Source organism: Diceros bicornis, chromosome 18 (genome assembly GCF_020826845.1).
Source record: "Diceros bicornis minor isolate mBicDic1 chromosome 18, mDicBic1.mat.cur, whole genome shotgun sequence".
NCBI lineage: Eukaryota > Metazoa > Chordata > Mammalia > Perissodactyla > Rhinocerotidae > Diceros > Diceros bicornis.
In genome coordinates, this window is record NC_080757.1 from 27,684,133 (window position 1) to 27,710,511 (window position 26,379).

The following is a 26,379-nucleotide window of genomic DNA, read 5'->3' on the forward strand; positions in this document are numbered from 1 at the left end:
TATCCTATAGATGTATTATCAAATTTGGTAATTTGTACAAACCATTGTATGGACTCTATACAGAAAAAAACATCCCTATGATAAAGAATGCAGAATAGGCACAAATGAGAGAAAAGAGTAATTAAGAAAGCCTTTAAGGCACGCATTTAATATCTTTTCAAGCCTTTGAAAGGAAAACACTTATATAGCAAATAGAAAGACATGTAGAAGAGAACGCAGCCTGCCTGCCTTCTTGCCTCTGTTTCTACCTTCTATGTGTAGACATCAAATCACGCATATTTTGAGCCGTGATTAAAATAAATGCACCTTGTTCATAATTGCCAACAGTTCACTAAGCACAAGACGCAGTCGACGAGGTGAATCACTGTGTTCAAATTCTAATGTCAGTCCATGCTGAAGCTGTGATACCAGGATGCTCTCTCCAGTGCCTCCTCCAAGTTTATGCCTGATAAAGTACAAACATGTAAAACAACAATTATGAGAATACTAGCATAGAAATAATAGCATAAAAATGATCTTTTATTGAAATAATCTACAAAAGAATGTATGAATTCTTTTCATCCATTTCATGAATATATTCCTTCTAAAATACTACTTAGTTTGCCTATCTATTTCAGGGATTCACAGCCTATATAAAGATTCCATCACAACTGATAGTTAACACCCACTTCCATTAACAACAGTGGCTCACAACAGGCAGAGAAGGACAAAACATCTGCCCAGAATTTTGGGGACTCAATGTAACCTTAAAAAGGCTTCCAGGGGCCGGCCCTGTGGCGCAGCAGTTAAGTGCTCGCGCTCCGCTGCTGGCGGCGTGGGTTCGGATCTGGGCACACACCCACACACCACTTGTCAGGCCATGCTGTGGCAGCATCCCACATAGAGTGGAGGAAGATGAGCACAGATGTTAGCTCAGGGCCAGTCTTCCTCAGCAAAAACAGGAGGATTGGTATGGATGTTAGCTCAGGGCTGATCTTCCTCACATAAAAAAAAAAAAAAGGCTTCCAAGTGATTCCAATAAATCCTTCCTCTCTAGGGGAACTTACCCTACCCACTTGGCACTGAGAGTAACTGGCCTAATCAGTTTAGTCTGAATACAACAGTGTATATAGCCAAACTTTTCTACACAACACTTTATAATATGGAATTTAAAGATCCTAAAATTTTAACTATAAACAGAAAAGAACTAAGTAAAATGCTCTCCAAAGTTTAGATTCTCAATCTTCTCTTTTCTGGAGGAGTGCATCCAATAAAATGCCCTAAAAACTCCAAAAAATATTTGATTCCCTCTTCTTTAGCAAATCCAAGTAAATCCCAACCCACGTATTATATAATATAACATTACCTAAGCTGCTGTTCTTTGCTGGCATCTTGTTCTAAAGCATGAAAGTCCACAGACAACAACGCAACAATGGAGTTGACAGCTTCCACTCCAGAGAGAAGGCGAAGGATGAGTTTTTTATCCTGGGCCCAGCTTTGGCTCTGGTCAGCAGGAGCACAAAGTGCCATCCGCACCAAGCAGGGCAAGAGAAGTCTTAATTCTGGATCACTTAAAGATGCCAGACGAACAACATCCACCTTCTGCATTGCCTCAAAAGCAAAAGGGCTGACAAACTGAAGGCTTGTACACTCGGTCATTATCACTGTTGATCCTAACGGAAAAAAAAACAAATGAAAGTAGGGGAAAATTTTCTACATGTATGAACCGCCCTCTTTTTAAAAACTCTGAAAAATGTGGTCTATCTTTAAAATGCGCCTATGTTGGCAATGTTTCTGGCACAATAAAAGGCTATGTTTCTACTGCCATCTGGAAAATGAGAAAGAAAACAGACCATATTGTCCTTTCCAGCCTTAGGGATCTTTTTTCTAATACTCTTATTTTGCAAAGAAGGAATATGAAGCCAAGAGAGATTAAATAACAGGCCCATAGTAATATTACTAGTTAGTGGCAAAATCCAAGGCTTAACCTTCATCTGCTAAATCCCAGTCCAAGACTTTCTCCACTATACGTCATATGAGGGCCACAATGTAAGTAAAATTAAGTGAACAGCATAGTTAAGAATGCTCCTCTTCCATACCTCTTTAGTTCACATGCCTACCCAACACATGTAAAGAACTGTTAGGTTTCTCTTTCCCACCCTCCAGGAGTGGATGGAAGCATTGGTATATTGCCTCACTAGCAGAATCAACGCCAGCTTCAACTCTCTGGAGGCCATAACACTACCCCATGTCCCCCGTGCTACTGGGCAAAAAACAGCTGTGGAGGTGCAATTAGCTCTGGGAGAAAGATGAGTCCCACTTGGGCACTTCTCTGTCTTCAGAAGTAATCAGAGGCAAAAACAAAAAACCAAAAAAACCGCAGAGAGCAGGTAGCCAAAGCCATCCCCTCTAAGACCCACAGACTAGCAGAATCGTGGGCAGAAATGTTGCTTTGCTATTAAGCAAGAGGAGCTGGCCTTTTAACAGAGGGGCGGGCTAATGAAGCAGAGGCGCCCAGACCTGTGTGCTCATAGGTCTCGCCCCGGGCGTAACGAGAGTCAACCAAGTCGGGCCAAGTCGGGCCGGTTGCCGACATGGACCGGGTAACGCGCTGAGGCCTGAGGAGCAGAAGCTTCATACCTTAAGATCTACCCTCCAACCTATCGGGACCCCAGACGGGCTCCGCACCCTACAGGCGGGACGCGGTAGAACTCGAGAGCGCGGTCTGAAGTTGGGCCTAGGCGATAATCCGGATTCCCCAGCCCTAGCTGTGCCCTGAGTCGACCCAGGCACCAAGAACCCAGATGCCGGGACCAATGGGGCCGGCGGTGCGATAGGGGCTGGAAGAGGACACCGCAGAAAGGCAGAACCCCGGGTGACGGAAGGGAAAGCAGAGGAGGCTGTTTCAACCTGCACCCAGCACCTTCATTCATCCCCAGCGTCTGGCTCCCGTCGGCCACCGTACTGGACTGAGAGGAACGGTGGCTGCGAAAGGAAACCCAGAGACGTCCGCACTGATGCCACGGTGCGCATGCGCGGTCCCACCCCTTCCTCCCCTGGTGTTTCGTCTGCCCAGCTTCAATTTGTTCCCAGTCCCCTTTCCAGAGCGTACCTGCTGTGTGCTTTTAGATAAGTCATTCAACCCCTCCCAGCTGCAGTTTCATCATCACAGGATTTTCGTGGAATTCAAATGGCTTAACGTACGTAAGAGAAGTCTTCAAGTCCCCACTGACAGGAACACTAACGGAACCAGACTGTACTCTTTTCTTTCCATCTCTGCCTGTGCTCTCCCAACACCCAAGTTGTAGAATCCTAGGATTCGTAGGAGATCTTAAAAAGTAATCTAATCCTGACTTTCTTCCGCTCTCGACCTCACACACAGTCGGAAGTTAAACATCTTCATTTTAGGGTTCTTAAGATCCATACATAGAGAGCGATGGGTGGAGTTTCAGGAACTCTCTGGAATCTGTGCAAAATTGTGAGTGCTTGGCGCTTCTGGAGAGAGGGTCCACAACTTTGAACAACTTCTCAAAAGAAGTCTGATCACCCAGAAAATGTTAAGAATCTCTAGTCTTTATATATTTTCATTCTATTTTTTGGTTCAATTGATGTGTATTTAGCAACTTCTATTTACCAGATATTGTCCTAGGAGCTGGAAACAAAAATATTTTACAGAGATACAGTACTCCTCACTTTATAGCTTCCAAGGCTTTGACAGAGGATAATCTCTTTGAAAATAAGGTCTGCATTCAACAGGAAAAATCAGCAAAGGAAAAAAAGAACTAATGTGTGTGACCATTTCTCAAACTTCTTTCCACCTGACCCATAGCAATACATTTCACATCGTGACCCAGAACACACATAGGCGTATATACCCACATTTAAATAGAAACAAATGTTTTATGAAATAGTACTTATACTACATGTTATGTATTCTATTTCACTTCTTTAAATTGCTTGGTCACTACACACTAAAACTGATTTCACAATCTATTAATGGTTTACAAACTGTACAACATTGTCATTTTTTAAGCTGATATTTATTAAGGACATTTATTGAACACTTGCTAGACACTAGTGCTTTACATCTATTATCTGATTGAATTCTCTGAGGTAGGTAATATTATTCTCCATTTTACAATTGTGGAAATTGAGACAGAGGGAGGTTAAGCAGTTTAATGTCCCTGGACAGTTATTTCACAGGAAGAGTATGAAGGGAATTCAAACACTGGTTTGGGGGATGAATGAGAGGAGGAGGTGATGTGAACTAAGTGATTTTTAAGATCTCTTCCAACTCTAATTGTTTATGATCCTATAATCACTAATGGAGAAACAACATGAAGATCCATCTTGATCTACAGAGAACAGCAAATCACATCCAGCCTGAGAGTGTAATGGTGAGGACTGCTGATACATCTTCCTCCAAATCCTCCTCCTTCTCTTCCAATTCTTCTCTCAGTGGATATCCACCACCCAGAGTTGCTCAAGCCAAAAACCTGGAAGTCATCCTAGACTCCATTCTCTCCCCCTCATATCCACTTAGTCAACAAAAGTCTTTCAAATCTACATTGTAATGTTTGCCAATGAAATCATTTTGACAATCATTATATAGAACTCAGACACCCTAGTGAAAAAAGATTTACTCCTGAGCTTTTGAGTTTTAGATCTGCTTCCTCTGAGGCTGACTCTCTAACTATACTAAAATCAATTTTTAAAGACTTTGCAGCTCAGATGTTTAATTAGATAGATTCAGGAACTTCTAGAATGGGAAATAATGCTACAAATTAGCCCTAACATTTAGTTGCCTACAAATCACAGAAACTTTGATTATCAAAAGAGTATATTATATAATTGTGGTGTACCCTTTTGTGATTATAAAATATTTGAGGAAATAATCCCTTTTTTTTTGAGAAGTGAAAAAAACACATCTTTAATGGGGAATATTATAATTGAGGGTTTCTTCAAATAAGTAGCTTTTTTCAATGTAAAATATTAATCTTTTCAATAATCATATTTGTAAGAAAGAAATGGAGTACTATTGCGTGAACCATAAGTTCAAATTCCTATCCTGAGCACTTAAATTTTTTCACAGACATCATTATATTAATCTGCCTTTTTTGCATTTTACTGCTGTGTTCAAAAACTGAATCTCCTAGACAAATGGCAATTCAAGAACACAATTCAAGTCATATATTATTCCCTTTGACTACAAAGGTATACTGGCCCATTCAGATTTTTTTCATTCAAATTTCACAACAGCTGTTACATGATACAAAAGACAGTCTGCTTTCTCAACTACTATAACCTATAGCAATTTCTACAATCCCTCATCCTTTCTCTGAAAGACTTAAAATATATATATATTTTTAATTTTTTGTTTATTGCAGTAACATTGGTTTATAACATTGTATAAATTTCAGGTGTACATCATTATACTTCTATTTCTGCATAGATTACATCATGTTCACCACCCAAATACTAATTACAACCCCTCACCACACACATGTGCCGAATTATCCCTTTCACCCTCCTCCCTCCCCCTTCCCCTCTGGTAACCATCAATCCAATCTCTGTCTCTATGTGTTTGTTTATTGTTGTTATTATCTACTACTTAATGAGGGAGATCATACGGTATTTGACCTTCTCCCTCTGACTTATTTCACTTTGCATAATACCCTCAGTGTCCACCCATGTTGTCACAAATGGCTGGATTTCATCGTTTCTTATGGCTGAGTAGTATTGCATTGTGTATATATACCACATCTTCTTTATCCGTTCGTCCCTTGATGGGCACTTAGGTTGCTTCCAAGTCTTGGCTATTGTGAATAACGCTGCAGTGAACACAGGGGTGCATGTATCTTTACGCATTGGTGTTTTCAAGTTCTTTGGATAAATACCCAGCAGTGGAATAGCTGGATCATATAGTAGTTCTATCCTTGATTTTTTGAGGAATCTCCATACTGTGGAAATAATCCCTTTTTAAGACCACCGTGGTACTGAGGCTCATTACTATTTCTACTCACAAAAGATATCGTTCATCAATTCTGTGATGACTTTTTCTCACATTTTAACATCTCTAAAATTGGGATGTCTTACAATCAATAGTGTGTTAAATTATACTTGGCAGCATTTCTTATTTCTTAGTGGTACATAAAATAATGATGTCTTACAATTATTAGTGTCTCAGATTTGATGCAACATGCTGTATAGTTCCTATACTTTAAGTCGAAAGACAAGACTCCTTCCTGGATGAAGTAAACATTCTCCTCTGACTGGCTTACTTTGATGTACTCTTTTCTACTTTATTTTTTCAATCAGATTAGGGGAAGAAAAAAAGGAGAAGCAAAAAGAAAAGAAAGCATAAAACAATATCTACTATGTTTCAGGTATGCTGGCTGCTTTTATGTAGATTATTGCCAAGTAAATGAGCTTCAAGAAAATAGAAGACCTAGCTATTTAAAGGAGGACCAATGTTCTTTGGAAATAGAATCATAGAATTTCAAAAGTAAAAGGATCTCAGGAGACATGTAGCTCTAGTTTTCTCAACATGGAACTCTTTTTATTAATTATCCTCAATAGTGTATCTATTTTATCATGTAAGATTTCATCCATTATTTCAGCCTGTCAAGATCTTTTGGACTCTTCTTTTATACTGGCAATCTGCTTTGGCTAAACAGATCATATGTTCATTAATTTTATGGATAAAATGTTGAATACAATTGGGTCCAGCCAAGATTCTATAGTATAGCATTAGAAACATCCCTCCTGATTGACATGGCTCACCCAGTCAAGGTTTTTGGTTATGATTATTCAGCAATTCTGAATCATCTCAACTACTAAAACACTTCCCTGCTTTGGGATAAAGTTCATTTTCCTTAAGGTGGCACTCAAAAGACAGAGTTTTTCGTAGTCTGACTTCTCTCTAGTCTGGACTCCTGCCAGATCCCACCACAGTGCCTCCATTTTAGTCAGTTTGAACTATTGTTTCCCAAATCCTTCATGCTTTTCAGGGCCTTCTCCCGCACTGTTCCTTCTGTCAGGAATGCCTTTTATTCTCTTTCTTTATGTAGTAACTCCTATGTAGCCTTTAAGTCACCTCCAGTGTTCCCTTGCTAAGAAATCTTTCCCTGACAAACCACCTATCTCTTTATTAGATTTAAGTATCCCTCTTCAATGCTCCCAAGCCACCCTTTGCTTCCTTCCATCATATTTCACCTATTACACTATAATTGTTAGAACTTGTCTGTCTCTCCCACCGGAAAGTAAGTACTTTGAGGGCAAGAACCATATTTTATTTCTTTGCCCTTGGCACATTATGGGACTTAATATTGGTTTGTTGAATTAATGATTCAAGCATAAGGATACCACGAAATCTTACTAAATAACCTGCTGAATGTGCATTTCCATAATCTATCAGTTTATCAATGCTGTCGAAATAAAATGTAATGAAACTGATTTCAGCTGTGCCCTCTTGTAAAATACATTAATGCACTGCATTGTGATTCGTATCACTTTAGAGGGCTTATTGAACCAATTATGTTTATAAAGTATTTCTCAGTAGACTGAGGGCTTAAGGTCAAAGGTTTGTATCTCATAACTAGTGTATAAACAAATAGTGCTTTAGTGAAATCATGCTGGCTTCATAAAGTCAAGTAAATTTGTTAGTAGTTTCTAGAACATAACTTTTTAAAACTTTAAAAACGGGGAAAGTTATACATTTCTACTCTTCTGGGACCTTTCAGTTTTCCACAGCATTTCTGAAATCATATCTGCAAGTTCTTTCAGCACCGAGGATGTAATTCATTTGGATCTGGAGACTTGAGCAACTAACTCCTTTAAATCAGTTGACTATCTCGGATTTTAATTCCATCATATGTATGTTATTTTACATTTTAGAGCTTGAATATCACTTCAAGCTGAGTTCTTTTTAGCGGGGGTACGTTGGGACAGAAGGGAGATAAAGCTTAAGTACTAAATACTTTACTCTCTGTATCTTATCTATCCTTGCTCTTGCTAGAAACATATTTAAAAGTCCTTATTGTTGCTTTAAGCATCTTTTTTCTCTCGCAAGCCTTGGTTCATTCTGGATTTCACTCTTCCAGCGAACATAGGTATTTTATTAATCAGGCCTCACGTTTGCATTTTACAAATTTCAAGGTATTTTCTGCAATTTCCTTTGAGGTTCACACAGCTAGTTAGGAAGGTATGGTTACTATTGAAGTCATGTACAAATGAGCAAATTGAGACTTCAAGAGGTTCAATATTTTGCCTGAAGTCACAAGCTAGAAGGTGGCAAACCTAGAAGTACAAGAATCCTAATCCAGTGATCCTAAACTATTTCTACTAATGTGAAAATAAGAGTCCTAAGTAATTAGAATTTTATAACTTCATTTAAATTATTTGCAAAACTCACACTTCAGTTAAGTTCTTTAGTTTGAGGTGTTTATCACAAGAAGTCTATTCAAAAAATATTTCAGTGCCTTACTACATGCTAGGTGTTGTGTTGAATTCTGGAGATATAATGGTAAGTAAAAGAGACCCAATTTCTGCCCTCATGGAGTTGTTTGGTTGGGAAGACAAATAATAGACAACTATTAACTAATTAACTATGAAAAACACTATAAAGCCTCCATATAGGGTATTGCAATAAGAGTATATAACAAATGGACCTGCAATTGTTATATACTGAGGCAAGACTGTATGTGGAAATTAGGGGGAGGTCTTAAGGCAAGAATAACCATGGGGCTTTCAAAGAACTCAAATACCTAACAGGCTGGGAGGAGAGTACAAGAGAGAGGCCCATTTTGAGGCTTGTGGAGAAGTAGGCAGGGGACAGATCACGTAAGACTTGTGGTATTTATCTGTAGAGAAGCAGCAGCCATAAAGGTTTTAAGCTACCAAGTAAAGAACACACTGAAAGTAGAGAGACCAAGTTAGGAGTATACTGCAGTGGTCCACCCAGGTTAAGGTTGTTTTATCTAATTCCTTATATGGCACTAGATAATGCTAATCTATACTAAGGTCAGGCTAATAGAGATAGAAATGAACATATTTGATGGTCAATACACAATACTGACAGTTTTTGATGATTAGTTAGAAGGAAGAAAGTTTACAGTTAGCACAACTTGAACGGATGGTAGTGCCATTCACAGTGACAAGGAACACTATTAAGGATCAGGTGGTTTTTATGGAGGAAGGTTGTTGATTTTAGTCACAAGTACAGAATTACTCAAGAAAAAAGAGAACAGAACCAAGACTTAAACTCATGCATTCTGAATGCAAGTCTAAAAGACCCTACATAGTTCGAGGACTATTTAAATGTATCACTCAGTGAGATTTTTTTCTCTGTAGTGGGATAGTGGCAAAATAAAAGTCTTTAAAACATCAACCTTTTTAACCTCACAAAAGGTCTTTCTTGACAGTTCGTTGGGTTGCTTTGGAGGAAAAAAAACAAAAACCACCTCAAACAATATCAGTTTCTATCAATCGTGAACAGAATTTATGGTTATAGCTTTAGGACTCTGAGAATCAGAGTTCTTTAATTTTCAGGCCAGGATTGATAACTCACCTGGAGTATACAAAGGAAGATACTGAAAACTAGAGAATTAATAACAGATGACTCAAGAATACAGTCAAGACAATTAAATTTATCTTTTACCATAAACACCGATTTTTTTGTTTTTGCTTATGTGAACACTTCAGATAACCCAGGGTGCCATTAGATTTCTATACTCTTAATTACATGTTCTTGGGAACAGGGGGAATTGACTTATCTGAACTAGTTGTTAATAGAGCAATATACCCTTAATACCTTGTTAAGCAAAGCCTGGACATTTCATTTAACATGTTTAAGAGATAATGGTTCCCACTAAATGTCCATGCTTCCCTAGAAAACTATAATTTTTTTTTAATAATTTTTATTTATTTTCCCCCAAAGCCCCAGTAGATAGTTGTATGTCATAGTTGCACATCCTTCTAGTTGCTGTATGTGGGACATGGCCTCAGCATGGCCAGAGAAGCGGTGCGTCAGTGCGCACTCGGGATCCGAACCCAGGCCTCCAGCAGCGGAGCGTGCGCACTTAACCGCTACGCCACGGGGCCAACCCGAAAACTATAATATTTCAAAGGTTATTTACCCCAAATGGTTTGAATATAGTTCAAACTGCATTTCTAACTCTATCCTGAAGTGGATGTTCTGCCTCTAGATTTCTTAAAAACCTACAATGACCACCATATGCTCCCAAGATTTTTTAACAATTCTGATTATAACAATTCTGTCCTAGGCATATTTGGATAATAAAATCATTTCAAAATTTGTCAGAACATCTAATTTTGATTCGAGAAATGTGGTAAATGTATTTATATCTTGAGTAATAAAATGATATTATTTCAAGTCACTTCATCAAGTTAATACATTTTATGTACATAAATAATGCACTACTGATATCAAGAGGTCAAGATAGTTTCCATGTGCAATATATTAATTCCTTCTGGAACATTTTAAAATGTTCACCATATTTCACATAGTTTTACCTCCCAATCTGTCGTTCTTAATTCACATGGAGAACTCTGATGGGAAATTCTGTAAAAGATTCTCAAGGAAGGGATTAACTAGCATTTTGAGTTTTCAAGTCTTGGATTTTGCCAAGATGTAGCACAGTGGGTCACAATGTAAAACCTATATTTACTTAAGGTAGGGGGAACATGTCTCATTTCTGACTAAGCAGCTTGAATTCTTAACGCGTATCAATATCTTATGCATAGTACACACAAGCATTTGGTTTAAGCTACTGAAGAAAAAAAATCATTTCCTTCAGTAAACCACTCTACGATTTTTCAGAGATTGGTTTTCAATGTTGAAAACTATAAATGGTAAAGAAAGGTTGTATGCCATTGTGCAAGAAGTGAATACTAAAAAAAAGCCTTGATTTGCATAGTTATTTTTAGTCATACATAAGACTCTAGTAAAAAAAAGTAGAAAAAATAAGAGATAATATAAACTGCGAGACAGAAAATAATTTTAAAAGTTAAAGTTCCAACAACGTACACCTTCTTTTAAAGGATTATTTTTAAAATTTTGCTGGCAGAAATTATTTCGAAATGACCACAATTTGGGGGTTTGTCCTTAAATGTGGACAAAAATATTTAAAGTGGCTGCTTATACAAAATGGGCAGAGTTACTTTTGATGCGTTGTTCATATCCAAACACTTTTCTTATGTTTCAAAAACATTTATACGATCAAAAAAATAAAGGATAGAGCTAAGCTTTAAATATGTGAAGGTAGCTTGTTTAGACTAGAAAACTGCTATTACACTGATCAGCCTAAAAGAAATTAGTATGTGGTACACATACAATTTTCCTATATATTATACATTGATATGATTATGTATAAAATCATTTTTTAAAATAAAATACTTCAGACAGAGAAGTTAAAAGTCCATCCATCAGTTTTTAGGTTGCCACTTTCCATTTATAAATGATAGAAAAATAATACTGCTACTAATTTTTACACAAACTTAAGATGGAAATATTTTCAACAGAATGAGACACCACAATGAAGGCTTCATGAATAATTTATTCCATTTGAAGTTTTGTTTTTTTGTTTTTTTTTAAAAAGTATAAACCTTTTCATATCCTCAATCACAATTTGTACAACTCAGTGTTATGGCATTCGGCAGCAATAGTGTTTGTTCCTTATTCTTTTTTTGTCACGTTAAAAAAAAAAGCAACTGGACCATATTAAATGTCACTGCTAAACAACAACTTTAAAACACCCCTTCATAAAGTGACCAAGCTATTTTGAGAGAGTTGATGCTGACATGTCCAGTAATGACATTACAATTTGTAGTTTCAACTCAGTAACTTTAAGGTCCACAAATCCAGTTTACTTTGAAAATTAAAGCTATTTTAAAACTTTATGAACACATCAACCTGAGGAGTACTTTAGGTCCCAAATCCAGTTTTCTAATTAATACTCCACAAAAAAGAAAACACATATATAAAAATTTAAACCACAGTTCTGGGCCCATTAAAACACCAAGAAAAACCAAAAGGTTAAGATTTCCAGCTGATTTTGGGGGGGGCAGGGGGGAGGGCAGGCAAAAAAAAAATGTACGTCAGAAACATTTTTCCTTAATTTAGACAAACCAAAATCTCAAGAGGAAACCCAGACCAAAACAGCACTCATGCAACATTAAATGTATTAACAGACTGATATGCGATGCCATAGTGGATAAGTAGCAAATTATATGATGCAACAGCATTTAAAAACTTCCTTTTAATGTATTCAATTTGAACATTTTAAATAATGCAACATAGTATTTTGATATTACAGTATTAACATAGTGCTTGATTAAAGATCTGCAAATCTTTGTAGTACACATTAAGTTAAAAAATTACCTCAGAAGGGTAAATATGAAGACAAAAGGAGAATATTTTAATACAGTAATCTGTGCCATACTGACAATTGAGTACGAATACAGCTGAGGATAGTTGACTAAGTAGTAAGAGCTTAATTTTAGTGGTTTAAGAAAAGTTTAGAAAGATTTAAAAATTACAGCTACTTTAAAATTTAAAGATTACATATAAGTACACTTGGTGGCCTTCTGGCCAAACAATAAGGTGTACAGAAATTTATTCATACAGTGTTAATTCACAGTCCTGATAACTGAATGGCTTGCATAAGAAAGGTATGGCTAGATGTTTCTCACTGGTTGGAAGCAGACATTATATAACTAATCTTTTAAAATGCCAAAATACTGAACTTCCACCCTGCTTTGTAATGGATAACTGCACACAAAAAAAAAGACATTAGCACTGTAGCAAAGAAGTCAAGGTGTTGGTCATCAACTGGTATAAAGTATATTATTTTGCTTACCTATTTAAACAAAACAAAACTACCCATACTTGTCTGTGACAGTACATTAGTAAGTCAGATCCATCATCCTGCATAAAAGGCTTAAATTCTTTTTCTGAAATAAGTCTCCTGACCTTTTCTAATGGCTATTTAATAATTTTCTATTTGAGTGTGAACTGACATGAAGGGAAGAAAAAAAAAAAGCTTATCAGTCAATCCTGTCTATTTGGGAACTACTCCCTGATTCCCAGATAAAAAGGAATTGTATACTAGGTTCCTTCCTATAGCTCCATATAAAAGAAACTGTCAGGGAATAATTTTTTAAAAATCTATTTTCAAACTGAGGTGTGGTTACTATAGGCTAGTGATTTTAAACAACTGAGAATATAGCTTTTATTTAAGTCACTATTGAGCTAACTATATAAAAATGGTACTCTTTATATAGAAATTCCAAATAAGCATCTTTCCCTCAAATCTCAGACAAGTTTTTTTAAAATAAGTACAGAACATCTGTAGTGTGTTAGCATAATTAAAAATGAATGCAGAGATGTGATCTTTAAATTTTAACTTCAAAATATGCTGACCATTGGGATTGCATTATAATTTTGAAAAAATGATTGAAAACTTTTGTCACCAATTGTGTTTTCTTTATAGAAAAAACAAGACTTGCTAATGTTTCAGTATACACAATTTGAAGTTATATTGTTCATAAGAAAGTGATATTTAAGCCAAGCATACAGTATTTACAAAACAAGGTTCAGTAAACAAAACAAAACAAACAATACCAAATTACAGTTTTGTAAATACAATTGATTTTGTCCTTGTAGAGAATTAGTGAACGTACAAAATCAGAATTTTGCTAGACTGCTTCCAAGAAAGATAGGTAGACTTGGTGACTGTGAATTCAAGTCAGCAACACAGACAGGAGGCTAACTTGGACTCTCTTGTGAGCAGCACTGTAGAAAGGATTTTTCAAGGGAGTAAAGCCTGCATAAAAGCAGTTATCTTGGCATGTGCAAACAAGAAGGGGGAAAGCTGTATTGAAGGAAGGGGTGAATTAAAGTCCCTAAAATTCAAGTCCCTTCTTTAGGGAGGTGAGAACCTCCTTGGCATATGCCCTGCCTTAATCTGAGCTGTGATACAGAAAAGTACAGACTCTGGTGTTTGGGACTGCCATCTCCAAACCAAGAAAATTAAATAAATAAAAAAGGCAAAAGGGAACAGGTTAAGTTTAGAAAATGGTTCTTTAACTAGTGGAATAGAGTCTGAATACCAGAATTCACTGAGAATCTATTTACACCACAGTTTGATTGCACACACACACCCATACATATGCATACTCTCACATACATTCCCAATCTTTAATTTAAAAAAAAAAGTCAAACAATCAAGAGTGACTGCTCTTAAAATAATTTGTAAAATGCCTAGAGCCGGGCTAAATTTCAACCTTAAAGCAGATCCTGAAGATAATTTTCATAATTAATAATATTCCCATGCCTAAATGTGCCACTGTTAAAACTGAAAACATTTTAAGCATGTAACATTAAACACCAAAATTAGTTTAAGCATTCAGTAGCAAATGTTTTTCTTGTAAAACTAAGTTTCTTTCACTGGAAATGGCCTGAAATATTAGTCATAGCCCTAAACCATAGTACAAAATATAACTGAAGAATTCTCATTTTATTCTAAGTTAAACCAACTAACAATATCACTTGTATATTGCCATCATGTTAATTCTGTAAAGGTGTGATATATAAAATGCTGTAAGACCCAGTACCTTTTCGATTTATAAACACAGTGAACTTCATTACTGTACATGTACTCTGCAACTACAGCTTAGCTGTAAATCCTCCACACACAATGGTATGGACATTATTCCCCCTCTATCCCCATTAAACTGTACATCAAGACAATACAAATTTACTGTCCCACCCACCCCCTTACAAAAAAATAATACTCTAAAAGCAACCCTACTGCAACTTTTTAATTAAGACGATTACATATATTTTAGACCAATTGCTTTAAAGCAAGAAGGCAGTATAAACCTTCTAGGAAAATTTTTATAAAAGAGGTTAAGAAATATAAGACAATTTATACATTTAAAAACTTACAATAAATAAGAGATGCAGGCATTTTTGAATACTAGATACTATAATCCAATACAAGAACATCTTGATGTTCTGAAGCCATATGTTGAAATTCATTGTTCCTCATGTTTCCTCTCCATGCTTTTAATATTCATTTAACATGACTGGGTACTATGGCTCATTACTTTTCACAAATACTGTGACTGGAAAAAAAGGTTAATTTTGCTACGAAAATGTTATAATACGTTTTGTATGATCAGTCATCATCCTAAAGAGTTCATATAGTCAATGAAAAATAGCAGAGTTATAGCCCCCCCAAGTCAAAACAATATTTGCTGAAGTAATAAGAATTAGACCCATCACAAATGACTTTCACTGAAAAGATAACTGTAACTTAATCTTGCAGTGAAATATCTTTTTTCCTTGTTCTTTTCTTGCACAGTTCCATCAAATGAAGATCACAGCATATTCATGATAAAGTTATATAACTGATTCAGCACCACAAAATGAATTGGGAGACATGAGCGTCTGTCCTGGATTGCAGGGTCACAGGTTAGCCAGGAGAGTGCATTGTACTGTTCCAAAACAAACCTGAAAAGCAAGTAAACTGTATAAGTCATGTATTTATTTACACTGTAGATTTTGGAAGCAATTTCCAATTATGGCATCTAAGAGTCAAAGTCACTTAGGTATAGAATAGAGAGTCCTTGGGGAGATTCAAGACAACTAATTTTCATAAAAATTATTCTCAAAAGTATATTACATCTGAATAGACCAATCACAAGTAAAGAGATTGAAAGAGTAATCAAAAACCTCCCAAAAAATAAAAGTCCAGGACCAGATGGCGTCTCTGAAGAATTTTACCAAATATTCCAAGAAGATTTAATACCTATCCTTCTCAAACTATTCCAAAAAATAGAGGAACATGGAACACTTCCTAACACATTCTACAAAGCCAACATCACACTGATACCAAAGCCAGACAAGGACAACACAAAGGAAAATTACAGGCCAATATCGCTGATGAACATAGATGCAAAAATCCTCAACAAAATGTTGGCAAACCAAATACAGCAATACATTAAAAAGATCATACACCATGATCAAGTGGGATTTATACCAGGGACACAGGGATAGTTCAACATCCGCAAATCAATCAATGTGATACACCACATTAACAAAATGAGGAATAAAAACCACATGATCATCTCAATAGATGCAGAGAAAGCATCTGACAAGACACAGCTTCCATTTATGATAAAAACTCTCAACAAAATGGGTATAGAAGGAAAGTACCTTGACATAATAAAGGCTATTTATGACAAACCCACAACTAACATCACACTCAGGGCCGGCCCCGTGGCTTATCGGTTAAGTGCTCGCACTCTGATGCTGGCGGCCTGGATTCGGATCCCAGATGTACACCTACGCACCGCTTCTCCAGCCATGCTGAGGCCACGTCCCACATACAGCAACTAGAAGGATGTGCAACTATGACATACAACTATATACTGGGGCTTTGGGGGAAAAATAAATAAATAAGTAAAATTAAAAAAAAAAAAAACATCACACTCAGTGGGGAAAAACTGAAAGCCATCCCTCTGAGAACAGAAACAAGACAAGGGTGCCCGCTCTTGCCACTCTTATTCAACATAGTACTGGAGGTTCTGGCCAGAGCAATTAGGGAAGAAAAAGGAACAAAAGGAATCCAAATAGGCAATGAAGAAATGAAACACTCGCTTTTGCAGACGACATGATTTTATACATAGAAAACCATGAGGAATCCAATGGAAAACTACTAGAAATAATCAACAACTCCAGCAAAGTTGCAGGGTACAAAATCAACTTACAGAAATCAGTTGCATTTCCACACTCTAATAACAAAATAACATAAAGAGAACTCAAGAAGACAATCCCATTTACAATTGAAACAAAAAGAATAAAATATCTAGGAATAAATTTAACCAAGGAGGTGAAAGACCTATATACAATGAAAACTACAAGACATTATTGAAAGAAATCGATGATGACATAAAGAAATGGAAAGATATCCCATGCACATGGATTAGAAGAATAAACATAGTTAAAATGTCCATACTACCTAAAGCAATCTACAGATTCAATGCAATCACAATCAGAATCCCAATGACATTCTTCACGGAAATAGAACAAAGAATACTAAAATTCCTATGGGGCAACAAAAGACCCTGAATAGCTAAAGCAATACTGAGAAAAAAGAACAAAGCTGGAGGCATCACAATCCCTGACTTCAAAATATACTACAAAGCTATAATAATCAAAACAGCATGGTACTGATACAAAAACAGACATACAGGTCAATGGAACAGAATTGAAAGTCCAGAAATAAAACTACACATATACAGACAGCTAATCTTTGACAAAGGAGCTAAGAACATACAATGGAGAAAGGAAAGTCTCTTCAATAAATGGTGCTGGGAAAACTGGACAGCCACTTGCAAAAGAATGAAAGTAGACCATTATCTTTCGCCATACACAAAAATTAACTCAAAATGGATCAATGACTTAAAGGTAAGACCTGAAACTATGAAACTCCTAGAAGAAAACATAGGCAGAACACTCTTTGGCATTGGTCTTAGAGGCATCTTTTCGAATTCCATGTCTACTCGGATAAGGGAAACAAAAGAAAAAATAAACAAGTGGAACTTCATCAGACTAAAGAGCTTCTGCAAGGCAAAGGAAACTAGGAGCAAAATTAAAAGACAACCCACCAACTGGGAGAAAATATTTGCAAATCATATATCTGACAAGGGGTTAATCTCCATAATATATAAAGAACTCACACAAATGAACAACAAAAAAACAAATAACCTGATCAAAAAATGGGCAGAGGATATGAACAGACATTTTTCTAAGGAAGATATACAGATGGCTAATAGGCACATGAAAAGATGTCCAACATCACTAATCATCAGCGAAATGCAAATCAAAACTACACTAAGATATCACCTTACACCCATTAGAATGGCTATAATCAAGACAAAAAATAACAAATGGTGGAGAGGTTGTGGAGAAAAGGGAACCCTCATTCACTGCTGGTGGGAATGCAAACGGGTACAGCCTCTATGGAAAACAGCATGGAGATTCCTCAAAAAATTAAAAAGAGAAATACCTCATGATCCAGCTATCCCACTTCTGGTATTTATCCAAAGAACTTGAAATCAACAATCCAAAAAGGCTTATGCACCTCTATGTTCACTGCAGCATTATTCACTATAGCCAAGAAGTGGAAGCAATCCAAGCGTCCATCAACAGATGATTGGATAAAGAAAATGTGGTATATATATACAATGGAATATTACTCAGCCATAAAAAAAGACAAAATTGTCCCCTTTGCAACAACATGGATGGACCTGGAGGGTATTATGTTAAGTGAAAAAGCCAGACAGAGAAAGACAAACACTGTATGACTTCACTCATATGTGGAATAGAAACTAACACACGGACAGAGAGAACTGTATGGTGGTTACCAGGGGGAAGAGGGTTGGTGGTGGGCACAAGATGTGAAGGGGTGCATCTATATGGTGACTGACAAACAATAATGTAAAACTGAAATCTCACAATGTTATAAACTATTACGACATCAATAAAAAAGAGAGAAAAACAAACCAAACCAAAAAACAACACAAAAAAAGTAGATTACACGTTAGAAAGAAGATCACTCATTCTGAATGATATAATTCATGCAGAGATCCAAGGGTACCCAACTGTAAACTACTGCCAAAATAAGAAAAATATATAAGGATCAACATATTCTTTCAAAGTTGTAATGGAGAACCCTTAATGGTAAAAAGAGCCGTACCTGAGGACATCTGAAGTCTGATTTGAGTCAAGTGGGTGGGAGTGTTTACTGTGAAGCAGCTCGTCAGATTGCACTGAAGGCACGTGGAGGTGCAAAGAGGCCTACAAAAATAACAGGTAATCAGTCAGCCAAATGGAAAAAACTTATTAGTTTTACGTTATTCTCCCAAGGTTTCTTCCTTGATGAAATACGTTTTAGACCTATGTAACGAATAGGGGCCACTATAAAGATGCTTGTTCTCGTTTAACTAATTCACAAGTAATTTTTAAGTGTGTAACTTATATTGAATCTTACTTCCTTTTCTTCAGCTTTATTGGTTTTGAGACTACATAATAATCCTAAAAAAAGAATTTCCAATTATTTTCTAAGCGTAACCTGCCTAGATGCGTAAAATAAATGTTTAAGGAAGCACTGAACTGATAAACCTGAGTACATCTTTCTCTAGGTTACACAGAACTTAGACTATGCAGATATACCTATGTCTAGCACTGAAAAAAGCAACAGGAGTAAGCATATGCAAATATTTTACTTATAAAGCTATAAATCTTAAAGCTACTTTTGGTGGAATTGTGAGCACTCTAAGTAACACAGTGCACAGCTGCCTTCTTTTGCCCACTCAATTTCATAATGGAGGTTTAGTAACAACTGGCACACCCATTTAGGTATGGCAATGAAGAGTAGAAGAAAGGAATGTGGTACACTTCTCCACATTTGAATTAAATAAAGTAAATCATTTTGTTTATAAGTCAATATATATAATAATGTTAAAAAGCTAAGACAAGAGCCAGCCCCGGTGGCCTAGTGGTTAAGTTCAGCCTGCTCTGCTTCAGCAGCCCAGGTTCGTTTCCCAGGCATGGACCTACACCACTTGTCTGTTAGTGCCATGTTGTGGCGGTGGCTCACATACAAAAAGAGGAAGACTGGCAGCAGATGTACCTCAGGGCAAATCTTCCTCAGCAAAAAAAAGCTACAACAAGATGGTGGTATCGACTGAAGAAACTCTTGGTAGATCTCATTCTGTATACTGTAAAAGATGCTACAGTCATGTGTTGCTTAATGAAGGGGATACGTTGTGAGAAATGTGTGATCAGACAATTTCATCCTTGTGTGAACATCATAGAGTATACTTACACAAACCTAATAAACACTCAGGCTATATGGTACTAATCTTATGGGACCATCATTGTATACTTGGTGTGTTGTTGACCGCAACATCCTTATGTGGAGCGTGACTGTATTTTATATTTAGGTGCTCTCTCCTCCACAGCTGAAATATATGTATAAACTCTTGAGTTGTATATTCAGGAATATAACCAAAGATATATATGTTTCAACTGCCTATAAACTCTATGAGTTATAAGCAAAAGTCTCATGTGGCAGATCACTACAAATTAAATGAATGTAATCAGTACTAGTGCTCTAATTTCTTCGATAAAAAGATTTTTCAATCATCTAGGTAACGATCCATTATTTTTCTAAGCAAAGAGAAACATTCCAGGTGGTTTTATTGCCTATGGTATAGAAATAAAATGAGATGTATGAAAACAAAAAGTGAACAAAATTATGGTAAGTTATGCCTTACCTGGTAATTCAGACTAGAAGTCCTAATCTTGTTACACTGTATCTGAGGGTGAATGCCCACTTTACACTATCCTCTCTGCAAATAAATATTGAGTAGAAAAGAATCTGGATAGTCTCTTGGACTTTCTGTAAAGTGGTGTTTCCTAAAAAAATGTTCCGTGAAACACTAAGGTCATGAACTATTAATACGTGTTACACAATCCTTTTCTTATGTATTAAAGCAAGTTTGGGAAATGGTAGGTAAACAATGTATTTGCTGCTGTTTTTCAGAGTCTTTAATGTGCATACATGTATTGTAACAAAAAAGGGGACAGAAAGCATATGCAGCACTTCCCAAAGGACCAAACAACCCTTTGTTTTGTAGAAACTCCAAGGGCTACTATTCTGAAGAAACCGCCCTGGGAATACATTCTCGGAATGAGATCTGTATAGACCACTGCACATATATTGGAAGGGGAAGACAAGTCATGATTAAACTATTACCTTGGCTGACACTCTCTAAATATATTATCTCATTAATAGTCAATTCAGATCAACAGCTTTTGTATTCTTCATGAATATGCTACAGAAGTTCATTGCTTAATGTCAAATGTCAGATGTCATTGACTCAATGGTATGTAGGCCAAGGGTATCAAGATTTAATAGCAACAGGCTTAAAAGATACCAACAAGCCTATGTGTTGAAGTACCCACTAAAATATAACCCCAAGAAAGTGAAGTATACTATCCAACTTTTACCCTACAAATAAAAATAAATTGGCAAGTAGTTAGGTTAGCATGACTCATGGAATAAAACAGTTAACTTCTGGTGGGTTTATATAAGAATAAGTGAAGCAGAGCTGAATTTATTTTGGAAAGTAGTAGCAGCAGCAGTAATAAACTCTGGACAGGGCTTTCACATCTCATTTTACCATTTTATGATTTATCTCAACCTTGTTATATCACTTGCTAATGAATTTGTCTTGATAAAATAAGTCACTATGGGTCTAAGAATCTCATTACTTGAAAACCACTCAATAATTTTAATACAGCAATTTACACAAAGCTAGAAAGCTTTTTTAAGGAGGTAGTAAGTGGATCTAAATATCAAGTATTCTTACAAAGATTATGAATCCTTTAATCCTCCAAATAATGTGGCATAATAGGAGTACAGTATGATGTAATTCAAAGAATAACATTATAATCATTAAAAGATCCAGGTTTTAATCTTTAGTCTACTACCAATTTATGACTTCAGACAAATGAGCTTTTCTGAACTTGAGTATGCTCACCTAGAAAATGAAAAGGTAGACTAAAGGTTACATAAGGTTTCTCCCAACTCTAAACTTCCATATGTGCAGCTGAAAATAACAAGAGCAAGGGTCCCAGGAATTTGACTTAAGATTAATTAAAAGTTCAAACTAAATATGAATTTAAAAATTAGAGTTGTTTCATAATTAGATAATTCTCTTTGTGATCTAATCTAGAGAGTCTTATGTGGCAAAGCATTTAAGACCTTTGACAAAAGGTACACACTTCAAAAAACCACTTCTATATTTCTTAGGACTTAAGTCATCAATTAGCATTATTCAAGCTAGGAACTGGTATAGAAATGGTAATACCTTAAGAAAGAGGGGACACTGATATTGTGCTTGAGGACATGCTGACCAGAACCAGTCAGGTAACGGACCCGCTTTGGCAGTTGATACAAAGTAACCAAGGGCCAATGGTTGCTGAAGAATATTAGTTACTTCATCATGAGATTCTGTTGAAAGGAGCCGATCAGTACCCTGACCCTTAAAAGGCAAAATTAAAAGTGTGTTAGTTCATTTGACATATCTAGGCAATAGATATAAAGAGAATGGTTTATGACAATCAGTCTCATTATCTTATGACTTCAATTAAAAAATTACTGAAGGATATTGAAAAAAATCAATTGCTACCTACTTAGAAGAATATCACATTAGTAATAGCATTAAAAGAATGAGTTTTAAGAGTTGCATGAGGAAATGAATATAACTGTTTAACAAGTTTGTACTATGATGCCAAGGCTACGTTCAGTGTTATGTGTGTGTGTGTGTGTGTGTGTGTGTGTGTAAACCTTGGTAGCTGACTGAAAAATACAAAACGTCCAATTAAATTTCTAGCTTATTTCCTAATACTCTCTCAACTAATTCCTGAACACCACACCCCAATCTAAAAGGTAGATTAAATTTAGCTTTGTTCATCTAGCAATATCTATAAAATGCAGTAACAGTGTTTTAGAAAGCATTATGGCAACATGAAGGGACAACTATTAAGTAATGCTCACATCCATTGGATTAATCAATGTATTTCTTGGTATGTATTTCAAGGAAATTGATAAAAAGAAGAAAAATGATATGTATGGAAATGTTCATTGCAACATTACCTATAACAGAAAAAAAATAAAATACTTTAATGTCTAACATTTCGGGAATAATACAATAAATTATGGTAAAACAACAACGCAATATTAAAAAGCTGGTTATACTTATTGAAAGCTGCAATATAAATACATCTGGAAGGAAAGTAATTTGCTAAAAGTAAAAATGGTTTTACTACTAAAGTGGTCAGATTATTGGTGTTTTCCATATATATATATATAATAATTTCATTTCTTTCCAGTTAAAAAAAAGGAGGCAAGGATGCGAGGTAAGATTGGACAAATAATTTTCCTTATCTTAAAAAGACAGGTTCTAAACATATGCATACTACAATAATCAAATAACCACTATATATAATTTCACTCAAATAAAGATATTATTCAAATGAAGCCCAATTAGTTTTGAGTTCAAACAGAAGGATAAGATGGCTTGCTTCTATAACTGCTAAAAACAAAAGGGGAGGGGTGGTCACTGTTTTTTCTGTACTTATGAGAAAATTAATGTTTTTATTATGTTCCTTGTCACAGCCCTGATATGAACGGCAGCACTTAGCACAATACACTGATTCTCAGATAATCTGATCCTATACCTGAGTAGAAGCTATGGTGAAGTGGCAGGAAAACGACAATGGCAAGTAGTCCAGAAAATATGAAGTCAGGTAAAATAGCATCTTAGAAACCCTCTTAATAATGTATAATTCAAAGTATTGATGTCTATAAAGCAGAAGTGCATGAATGTATTATTAATCACACTTATTGCCAATTTCCAAGGAAAAAAGTGTTCTATTTCATATATCAATCCATTACTAAGTTAATGAAGGACATTTAGATAAACTGAACTTTTTATAACAGGGTTACCTTGCCAGCATCACCTCCATGGGGGTAATGAGATCCCGGAGAATGTACAGGAGACCCCGTTGGAGATGCAGGAAGAATATTAATGATATCAGGGTCAAGATCATCTCCTGTGTCTAACAAATCAAAGATACCCATTCCATCTGCTCCATCTATAGAGGAGAAAGAAAAAAAATTAAATACTCCATTTTTCATATCCCATGGTCATTTACAGCAGAGGGTTAAAATAAATTAATGAGGGCCGGCCCCGTGGCTTAGCGGTTAAGTGCGCGCTCTCCGCTGCTGGCGGCCCGGGTTCAGATCCCAGGCGCGCACCAACGCACCGCTTCTCCGGCCATGCTGAGGCGTGTCCCACATACAGCAACTAGAAAGATGTGCAGCTATGACATACAACTATCTACTGGGGCTTTGGGGGAAAACATAAATAAATAAATAAATAAATAAAATTCTAAAAAAAAATAAATTAATGAACTTTAACCAAAATGGGTTAATTTAACAACATCTACTGAATGTCTACCATGTGCCAAGTACTGTGCTAGGAGCCATATAAACAATTATGCATAAACGAGCATGTGGTAGTCTGAATAATGGCCCCCCCCAAAGATGTCCCTGTCCTAATCCCAGGAATCTGTGAATATGTTACCATAAAGAACTTTGCAGATGTGATCAAGCTAAGGATCTTGAGATGGGGAGATTACTCTGGATTATCCAGGTGGGTCCAATGTAATCACAGGGGTCCTAATAAGAGGGAGGCAGCAAGGTTAGAGTCAGTGAAGGAGATGTGACAATACTACACCGCTGGCATTGAAGATGGAAGAAGGGGCCTTTGAGCAAGAGATGCAGGTAGTCTCTAGACAAGGAAACAGATTCTCCCTTAGAGCCTCTAGAAAGAACCAATCCTGCAGACACCTTGACTTTAGCCCAGTAAGACTGATTTTGGACTTCTGACTTCCAGAACTGTAAGATAATTAATGTGTATTGTTTTACGCCACTAAGCCTTTGGTAATTTGTTACAGCAGCAATAGGAAAATAATACAAAGCAAACACACTACGCTGGAAACGAAAATGTATTTAAAATGAGACTATTCACAATTAACGCCAAAATTCCTTATTATTAAGTAAAATATTCACGTTATTGTATAACACACTAAAAGAAGAGGATAATTAATACCCATACTTGTGACTTTAGAGATGTGCCATTTTCTAAGGTTACTTAGAACAACAGTGGAATATCATTTATTTTCTCGTCTGCTTAAAATGCAATCTGTAAGTTCATCTAGAAAAGTTACATCCCTACTCTTGCAGTTTGTATAAATTACTATATTATTTTGGTAAATCAAGATAGATAAAAATATAAAATGAGCTGCAAAGTTTATGTATAGGTAACTCAACAATACAGGCACAAACCTGTACAAATGTTTTATGATCAATGATGCCTTTTAAAACAAGTAAATATTTATGGGATAACTCATAGCACCAGTTCTGATATCAATAAGGTAGAAGAATGGTTGTATTCGTTTCCTGTTGCTGCTTTAACAAATTACCACAAATCTGTTGACTTAAAACAACACACATTTACTCTCTTATAGTTCTGGGGGCCGGAAGTCCAAAATCAGTTTTACTGGCCTGAAATCAAAGTGCAGGTCATTAGGCCAAAATCAAGGTATCGCCAGGCTACTCTCCCCTCTGGAGACTCCAGGGGAAAATCTGTTACCTTGTCTTTTCCAGCATCTAGAACTATATTCCATGCATTCCTTGGCTCATTGCCCCTTCCTCTATCTTCAAAGTCAGCAGCGTAGCATCATTTCTCTCTGACTTTGCTTCACACTGTTTCCATCACAGGGCCTTCTCCTTTTTTTTTGCGTAGTCAAACTTCTCTCTGCCTCCCTCATACATATGGATACATATGATTGCATCTGAGGCCCACCTGCATAACCCAGGATAATCCCTCCATCTCAAGATTCTTAACTTAGTCACATCTGCCAAGTCTTTTTTTGCCATTTAAGGTAACATTCACAGGTTTCAGGGACATTCACAGGACATGGATATGTTCTGGGGGGGCATTATTCAGCCTACAATCTGCCACCATCATCAAGACTTATATTTGTACACTTTTAAAGAACAATTCACCTACCATTGTTGGGATTGAAGGCTAAGTCCAAATTTTCAGTGGTATAAGTAGCTGAAGCTACTTGCACAGAAGCAGAAGTAGGGAACACAAGTATATGAGTACATGATGTATCCTGTGGGGTATTTAACTGAGACGTCTGCATGTTTAGAGTGGTGCTTCTTCCAAATACAGAACCAGTTGACACAGAATCTGAAAAGAAAATGAAAGGTATTTTTTTCTTTTAATAAATGAAGAATCAATTTTACATACTACTTCGAAACTTAAATGCATGAAGAATTAAATCTGATATAAACTAAAGACAGCTAACCTGGCATAATAATAAAAGAGCCTTGGGGTTCCATTGCTACCAAGCAAGCACTGAGAATGCTGGGAGAGTCTGCAGCAGATATACCACACATTCTACACATGTCTTTGAGCCTTTTACTTAGAGACTGCAAGTTTCGACGACTCAGCAAACAGCTCCAATCTGTGGGTATCAACAGTAAAAAAAATAATATCCAAAGTAACACCCTTAGAACCAAAGTTAAAACATAATGATTTTAAAATTGGTGTATTCCTCAAATAGAAGTCATCGTTAAGCCAAAAATCTCTTACTGCTGATGTTACTCACCATCCTTTATCCCTCTAACTTGAACATAAGCCAATATTAAGTACTATCTGCCGAAT

The 26,379-nt window shown here is 36.3% G+C and overlaps 2 protein-coding genes across 5 annotated transcripts in view; both read right to left on the minus strand.

The window, feature by feature from the left end:
- The window catches only part of INTS2 (integrator complex subunit 2), a 59,585-nt gene extending 56,628 nt beyond the window's left edge, over positions 1-2,957 (minus strand). For 2 of the 4 annotated variants that reach the window (XM_058560493.1, XM_058560490.1), the window contains exons 1-3: positions 2,890-2,955; positions 1,346-1,652; positions 307-445 (exon numbers count right to left, since the gene is read on the minus strand). In XM_058560493.1, coding sequence (XP_058416476.1) covers positions 307-445; positions 1,346-1,652; positions 2,890-2,908 — 465 coding nt within the window. In that variant the 5' untranslated portion in view covers positions 2,909-2,955. The other 2 variants (XM_058560491.1, XM_058560492.1) reach the window with 2 other exon arrangements.
- Positions 2,958-11,535: 8,578 nt separating this feature from the next.
- MED13 (mediator complex subunit 13) overlaps positions 11,536-26,379 on the minus strand; it is a 96,391-nt gene continuing 81,547 nt past the window's right edge. Inside the window, exons 25-30 of the mRNA XM_058560494.1 lie at positions 26,021-26,179; positions 25,717-25,902; positions 23,586-23,734; positions 21,946-22,119; positions 18,765-18,865; positions 11,536-15,514 (exon numbers count right to left, since the gene is read on the minus strand). Of these exons, the coding sequence (XP_058416477.1) occupies positions 15,382-15,514; positions 18,765-18,865; positions 21,946-22,119; positions 23,586-23,734; positions 25,717-25,902; positions 26,021-26,179 (902 nt within the window). The 3' untranslated portion in view covers positions 11,536-15,381. The remainder of the gene's footprint in view (positions 15,515-18,764; positions 18,866-21,945; positions 22,120-23,585; positions 23,735-25,716; positions 25,903-26,020; positions 26,180-26,379) is intronic.